The sequence below is a fragment of the Pseudorasbora parva genome, chromosome 14 (assembly GCF_024679245.1).
Source record: "Pseudorasbora parva isolate DD20220531a chromosome 14, ASM2467924v1, whole genome shotgun sequence".
Lineage (NCBI taxonomy): Eukaryota > Metazoa > Chordata > Actinopteri > Cypriniformes > Gobionidae > Pseudorasbora > Pseudorasbora parva.
In genome coordinates this window covers 7,343,765-7,351,928 of record NC_090185.1, presented here as the reverse complement: position 1 = coordinate 7,351,928, position 8,164 = coordinate 7,343,765, and the positions used below count along the sequence as shown (strand labels likewise).

Sequence of the window (8,164 nt, the reverse complement as noted above, 5' to 3'; positions counted from 1 at the left end):
CTTTTGGCGCTCTGGCGCTTCATAAACAGAACCGCATGCGTCTCGCGGGAGAACATTGCTACCGGATCTACTACTCTGTTTGTGGTGAGTCACGCAGATATTGTGCTAATCCGCAGCGGGAATAATTTATTTTGTGTGTACAATGATTCAGAATGAGACAAAAACCCGGTTTGGAAAAAATCTTCATGATATACTCGCTCATTATATGCATTTAGTATTTTTTTTAAACAGCATGTGTGATTCACACATGCTGTTTAAAAAAAAATACTAATGTGATAAAGATTAACTCAAGGGCTTTTTAAATGTATTAATACATTATTGTTTGATGGCATTTATGCCCCAAGCATCCGCCAATTTCTGGGCTTCTTTATGATAATCCAAATGTGGTATCTCCTGTGGTAGTTAATTTTGATTTGGCTGTAAATAAACAGCGCAAGGCGTCTGGTAAAGTGCGCATGGCTGCGTCGTCACACGTTTCACTTCAATCGTTATAAACAATCGTTGTTCGAAGTGCTGCCTAGTCCGTCGCGCACGTTTTTGCACTTCTTCTGCTGACTGAAGGCATGCAAAGCAGTTGATTGCAGTAGGAAACATAGCCTAACAGTTTCTCAGTGTTGATTCACTCAGTGTTTTAGTTTTTATTCCGATTGAACACATCCATTCATGAGAATCGATCAGGTCACTCGCACCGGTGCGCCTAAATATTTTTTCACAGTCGAACGCAATAATTTTTAGGCGTAAATGCGCCCAAAATGGGCGTTATGTAGAGCCCTGCGTTTGTAATGCATGGGGCATGTAATTCTTTCAAGTTTCTTCGTGTGTTTGCTGTATTGAATTGGGAATTCAAATTAATAATTTTTGTGAGGCTGAAGATGAATTTACACCTGCGTGGACAATAAAGAGTTGTAATCTAAACTACACTTAGTTTAAATAAAATACACAGCCATTACAAAGTATACTCTGTAATTCCTTATAATTATATTGTTTTACCTCAGGTGGCATGGTCAAAACCAAGGATATGTGTACTCCGTTTTACTGTTTTTATTACTACTTTAGCGTTTTTAACATTCTATCAACCTAATATGTCAAGTTTTCTCATGCATTTTAAAGACGTGGGACGTCAAACAAGACATCAAAACACGTGACATCACCGCATAACGCAAATAGTACACGCATGCGCAGTCACCACGTTATGGCGCATGCGTTTTAAAGATATGCGATACGTAATATACGTGACGTATATTTGTGACGTCAGCGCGCTACAGTCTGCAGCGAGGGGTGTTGTTCGTTGGTAGGTGGCGCTGTAGAGCCTCATTCTGAGAAAGACGAAAGGAAGATTCAGCCATTTTTGGAAAGGGGACTGGGCTTTTTATTGTTTTTTTAAAACAAGAAGCAATATAGAACAGTTTCTTTCAGCATAATAGAAATCATGAAGATATACTTCACCAATTAATCGTCGTAAACGTTTCTTATGTGAATAGTTTTTGTTTGTTGTTAGTCGAGCCGTGTAAGTTCTCTGGCGAGGGCGCGGCTGAAGCGGATCGCTTACGCACACCTAGAGAAAGGAGACTACTAACTCCATGATCATCTACAACCACTCAACTCTACAGCACTATGAAGAGAGCACACATATATGTTCTCTTCTTATTATGTGCGATATGTAAGTGTTTTATTGCTGTTTTCTTTTTTCTTTTTTTTACATAGCTGCAGCACTTTCGGTTTCGTACACACCGGAAAGTTGCATTTTCTTTTCAATATTCTTATTCTTTGAGTTTCTCAGTGTAATAACTGTGATCTAGCTAGGTGTAGGACACATTTTGTACAGTGCACAATAGCAGTGACTACATCATATTTTAGTCATAGGCCTACTGAGTAATATTTATAGACAGTATATTTATAGTAGACAAGACAGTTCACACAGGGCTCAGCGTTTTGAACCCCTTTTTGCATAGGTCGCAGTTTGGTTAATATAATGCATTGAATTAAATAATCATCAAAGAATCTCAAATATATATAGCATTTTATAATTGTTTACCCATATAATTTGTAGGTAATTATATTTAAGATTGAGTTATGAGTTTGGCTTCCTCAAATGCAAATGTTTGCCAACTGCTGCCACATACTAAATATTTTTTATCACTATATATTTATTTAATTTGTAAACCAGTCTGATGTTCCAGGTTGTTTATTTAAATAATTAAAATGGATATAATCTAAGCAGAACAGGTATGGAGGACCAAATAACTCAAAATGAAATAATGAAATAAATAATAAATTCAATAAAACAACAATTAAATGTACCAGTTTATTCTGAAATAATTAAATAATTAATTTAATTATTAAATAAATAATGTAATTAAATATTAAGCAAATAAATGTATCTATTTATTTTGTAAAATTACATGAAATTGTTTAATATATTTCACAATTACCTCTTCCACACAAGCTGTTGCTATGTTTAAAAATCTATTTTTTCATATTTTAATGAGCTTTTTCAAAAAGACGGTTTTCATAATAATATGCCGCATTTATGAATCATGCCTATTTGACGAATCATGCATTTCCAAAGCACCATTTTCCCAAAGATTTTTTTTCATAATAATAGAGGACATTTCACAAATGCCAATCAACAGGCAGTGGGCGGAGCTCGTCTCTGATTGGTTTGAAGTTGAAGAGTCGACAGATCGATCTGTGTGTGGTGGGATGACATCACGCAACACCAAGGGTGCTTCCTATTTCTGATTTGTGACTGAAAATATATTTTTACTTTATGGCATTTTCTAAAAACTTGAAAACTATGAGAAATGTGGCTGTGTTCAAGGCAGTGCGTTTTTATCTTGATCAATTCCTACCGCAATATTAATTTCCAATCAATTCCCCATTTCCCCTTGCCACTTACCAGACCCAGACAGAAAAAAGTAATCAATCTGAAAAGATTATCCAATCAGCGCCAAGCTCCGCCCACTGCCTGTTAAATGGCCTTTGTGAAATGTCCTCTATTATAAAAAAATCTTTGGGCAAATGGTGCTTTGGAAATGCATGATTCGTCAAATAGGCGTCATTCATAAATGCAGCATATTATTATGAAATTATGATATTATTATGAAAAATGTATTTTTGAAAAATCACATTAAATAATGAAAAAATAGATTTTTAAACATAGTGTGTGTGGAAGAGGTAATTGTAAAATATATTAAACAATTTCATATAATTTTACAAAATAAACAGATACATTTAATTATTTAAAGGGGGGGTGAAACACTCAGTTTCAGTCAGTGTCATGTCAATCTTGAGTACCTATAGAGTAGCATTGCATCCTGCATATCTCCGAAAAGTCTTTTTTTTTTTATAATTATATAAGAAAGATGCGCTGTTCCGAGTCTTTCCGAAAAAAGCAGAGCGGGTGGGGGCGTATCGTGTGAGCGGAGCTAAATAATGACGTGTGCTCGCTGCTGCTATGTTGAGTCGAGTGCGTCGTAAAGCTGTGTCATCCCTAACAGCGGGAAAAAAACTTTATTCAAAATAAAAATATGGCTTTTAATCAGATACAGCCATACATCTATGATCCGGAATCAGACCCAGAGGCTGAAGTTGAACAGGAGCAGCAGCAAAAACGACTAGAGCAGGACGTCTGTATGTGGTACAAGTTATACACTAACTATATAATATGCTTAGCGACTTGTTATTTACATATTTATACTTGAATTATATCGTCGTATTTTTGTCTTTGAAGGTGTACATGTGGGAAGTGCAGTTGTGCACGTGTGTGTGTGTGTGTTTACGCGTGGTTTGTGTAGACAGTAAGCGGACTATAAAAAACACAGACATTTGAAGCAGTCTAACTCACCGCCCGCGGTTCTAACGTTGGGACTGCTCCATCATTCAGCATTAGGCGATTGGAAAAATCCGGCGTCGAGCTGGGCCTTGTTTATGAAACAGTCGGCACCGAAATGCAGCGAACAGATATAAACATTCGCGCAACTCAGTTGCTGATCCGGAAAAGCAAATTACATCCACTGTTGCCTTAACGCGGGGGTTTTGGCGAATCTGTGCAGGACTGTCTTGGTCTGGCAACCAAAAACGCACTTTTTTTGGTGACATTGTTATGTGCACATCACCTGTGCAGCAGCCTACGAGCCAGCGCTTTGATGGGCGTAGCCTGTTACTTTCGCTCTCTCTCTCTCACGCGCTTCCGGTAGAATTGTCCGTAAGGCCCATACAAGGAAATTCCGCCCCCATTAACGTCAAAGGGGACGCATGATCGCAAAAAACTTGCCGAAACTTATGACTAACCGGAAGTAGTATTTTTGACAAAGAAATACTCCCATCAAACGTCCACCTTAACTTTTGAAACTTTGTCTATGTTTAGGATGGGATTCCAAGTCTTTAACAGTGTAAAAAGATCAGTATGCATGAAACAGCATTTCACCCCCCCTTTAATTAATATTTAATTAAATTAATTAATACATTAATTATTTCTGAATAAACTGGTACATTTAATTGTTGTTTAATTGAATTCCTTCTTTATTTAATTATTTAATTATTTAAGTAATTTGGTCCTCCATAAAACGGTGTAGACTCAGATTTAATGCAGCAAGTCATTAAAGATTTATTTTATTCGGCAAGACATGATTTCTGAGTGTTTTATGAGTTTAATTTCTGACTGATTATGTTTCTGTTTATTCTCCAGGTGTATTTGGTGATGCAGATAATGTAGAGACAGTATCACTGAAGGAGGGAGGTTCTGTCACTTTAAACACTAATGTTAGTGAAATAAAGGGTATTGATGTGATAGAGTGGAGGTTTAATGGAGATCGCATTGCTAAAATCAGTGATGGCTCCTCCAATACTTATGGGCCAATCAAAGACAGACTGCAGCTGGACAAACTGACTGGAGATCTCAAAATCACAAACATCAAAACCACAGACTCTGGAGAATATAAACTGAACATCAGAAACTCCCAAGGGTCCCCAGAGAAGACATTCAGTGTCAGTGGTGAGTGTCTCACAGTTTTCTTATTTAACCTGTTAACCGTCACGAGGACGTGCTGAAGCTCTCTTTGCTTAAATTAGCTCAAAATTACTATCAGGTTTAAGTAATTACCTTGACAAACTATACATCATTAAAAAGATCTAAGACTAAAGTTTAATTTTTTACCTCTGTTTTATTCTCAAAGTCGTATAATGACCGTAATGTGTTATTATGTGCCAGAAGTTATGAATATGATCTTGGGCGTCGCTACCTTTTGATTGTAATATGCGCGTCATTTGCTCCCATTCATAAAAAACTCCTCTGTGGTCGTCATGAAGACTCTCGACAAAACAACTTCCCTCAGGGCTTTTACTTCAAAAGTGTGCAGATGTGGAGAAATATTGACAGATTCTCACGTTTGAGTCAAATTTCTATACAGAGAAGTATTATTTATTAAATCTTTATCCAAAATCCGCGGATGTATCATTATGAGCGCAGTATACTGTGATGTGCTGTGTTTTCAATTCATTCTGGCAGCCGGAGGGCGCTGGAAAGCTGTACTACTGAAAATTCAGTCCTAATATGGCTCATGCAGAACAGACACACCATGTGACATTCAGGAAGTATCTGACATGACCAAAACAGCTTCCAGAGATCGTCAGATCGCTATTTCATGCAGATAGACACGTTTTAAGACCATAAACACACAATCGCAGGAATATATGGTTGGTCTGTGTTCTTTAGGCCATGTTGGGTGGTTTCATAATAGATGATATTTATATATAGAGTCTCAGTGAGGGTAAAGTGAGATCGAGGTTTGATTTAGAAATGAGGTTTGAATAGAACAGTTTGAATAGAGAATCGTTAGTAATTATAAAATGCAGACAAAAGAATAATAATTGGAGCCATAACCAGTCCGCAGAAGTGTGAATATGTGTTGGGGAGACAAACTGAATGGGGCAGTTTGCACCTCTAAACAATAGAGGCAATATAGTGAATGAAAGCTGAGAAGACATGGCAATAAACATCAGTTGATATTTTAGAGAGATCTCAAAATAAAATCACATGAAACGATCTTGTTAAACGTTTAATAAAATTCAGAGTTTTAGACTGATCATCTTCAGATCTGAAATATAACATGGTCAGACTTGTGGCTTTAGCTGTAGTGCATTTCTAGATTGCTACAAGGCCCACTTCAATTTTATTTTCATAAAGATATTTCATTCAAATAAATTTCTAATAACTTTACAAAACTTTGAAGCTTATTATAGCTTTTTTTGATTATAAAAAATATTATAATTTTGACTTTACAGTAAACTGCTAGGTGTCTGCTTTCAGATGAGACCATAATTATGCTTTTAGTGCAAAGGATTCACAAACTGTATTTGTTTTAGTCTGAATATACATTTCTTAGGATTTTTTCAAAATTTGTAAGTCAGTTTAACAGGTTAAAGGGTTAGTTCACCCAAAAATGAAAACGTGATGTTTATCTGCTTACCTCCAGGGCATCCAAGGTGTAGGTGTGTTTGTTTCTTCAGTAGAACACAAATGTACATTTTTAAATCCAACCGTTGCTCATATAATGCATGTCAATGGGGTTTTTCTATAAGAGCCATTATGAGAGTAAAAAACACATACATACGAGTCCATATTAAAACCCTGCGGCTCATGATGATACATCGATGTCTTAAGACACGATTGGTTTCTGCGAGAAACACAACAGTACCTGTTATTTTTTTAATCTCATACCAGGCAAATCTCATCTAGTATTCCCAATGCCGAAAAGGTCAAAACCCGGCGCAATCATAGATATGCATATAGATGCCTCGTTCGACCAATCCGCATCATCCGCACAGACACTAATGGGGAATCTATGTATATCTATGATTGCGCCGGGTTTTGACCATTTCCGGTTTCACGATCGGGTTGTTTACTTACGATATCCTAGCCTGGCTCTGCCCTCCTACGTACTTCCGCTCAATTTTCATTTTTCTTCATTTTCCTTCCTGTACAAATGAAATGTACGAGAGTCTGGTAAGACCAGGCTAACGACATCCAACTACACACAGACATTTGAAGCAGTTTTACTCACTGCCTGCTTCCAAAGAACGACCATAACCTTTATCGTGACCGCTCCATCAAAAACACACTTCTCTGGTGACATTTGATTTGGTAAAGTCCTGAGACAGCAGTGAGTGCAGTGTTTATGGGCGTCGTGCATTTGCTCTCTTGCTCTGGTCGCTCTCGCGCGCACCCTTCCAGGAGAAGAGCCCGTACGGCTCATACAAGGACTTTCCAACCCGTTGACGTGAGGGCTGGGCAATAAAACGATAACGATAATTATCACAATATAATCTTTAATAATCAAGTTTGATCAATTCTCGTTATAATGCTTACGCGCTATGCGTAATGCTGCGCATGCATATTGCAGACCAGGCTTCTGGGTGTTGTTTACAGTCAGTGGCTGACAGGCTTGAGGATTGGAGTGAAGTGGAGCGATAAAAATGAGCAATAGTGAAGAAAACTCAGAGCTCACGACCAGCTTGGAACTCACAAATATTGTTGACAAGTTGGTTCGCTCAACTTCAGTGGTTTGGAGATATTTTAGCGATCCCATCCGACATAAACAGAGCGACGTGCATGGACTGGACTGCTTATCATAGGTTCACGTTCACCACATGGAATTTAGTTATTAAATTATCGTGTTTCTTCAAAGTTCTTCCATAAAACATTGAGCCCACCACAGCGGTAAATCTACATTAACTACATTCACACACAGGCTTATTACCTTGTTAGTGGTGAGTGACTTACAACAAACTATAATCACTAAAACATCGGACTTGTACAGGTCCTTCTCAAAAAATTAGCATAATGTGATAAAGTTCATTATTTTCCATAATGTAATGATACAAATTAAACTTTCATATATTTTAGATTCATTGCACACCAACTGAAATATTTCAGGTCTTTTATTGTTTTAATACTGATGATTTTGGCATACAGCTCATGAAAACCCAAAATTCCTGTCTCAAAAAATTAGCATATCATGGAAAGGTTCTCTAAACGAGCTATTAACCTAATCATCTGAATCAACTAATTAACTCTAAACACCTGCAAAAGATTCCTGAGGCTTTTAAAAACTCCCAGCCTGGTTCATTACTCAAAACCGCAATCATGGGTAAGACTGCCGAC

The 8,164-nt window shown here is 37.2% G+C and overlaps 1 protein-coding gene across 1 annotated transcript in view; it reads left to right on the top strand.

Annotated features, from left to right (window-relative positions):
- Positions 1 to 1,286: 1,286 nt before the first annotated feature.
- LOC137039998 (uncharacterized) overlaps positions 1,287 to 8,164 on the top strand; it is a 56,092-nt gene continuing 49,214 nt past the window's right edge. The window contains exons 1-2 of the mRNA XM_067415397.1: positions 1,287 to 1,660; positions 4,691 to 4,996. Coding sequence (XP_067271498.1) covers positions 1,615 to 1,660; positions 4,691 to 4,996 — 352 coding nt within the window. The 5' untranslated portion in view covers positions 1,287 to 1,614. The remainder of the gene's footprint in view (positions 1,661 to 4,690; positions 4,997 to 8,164) is intronic.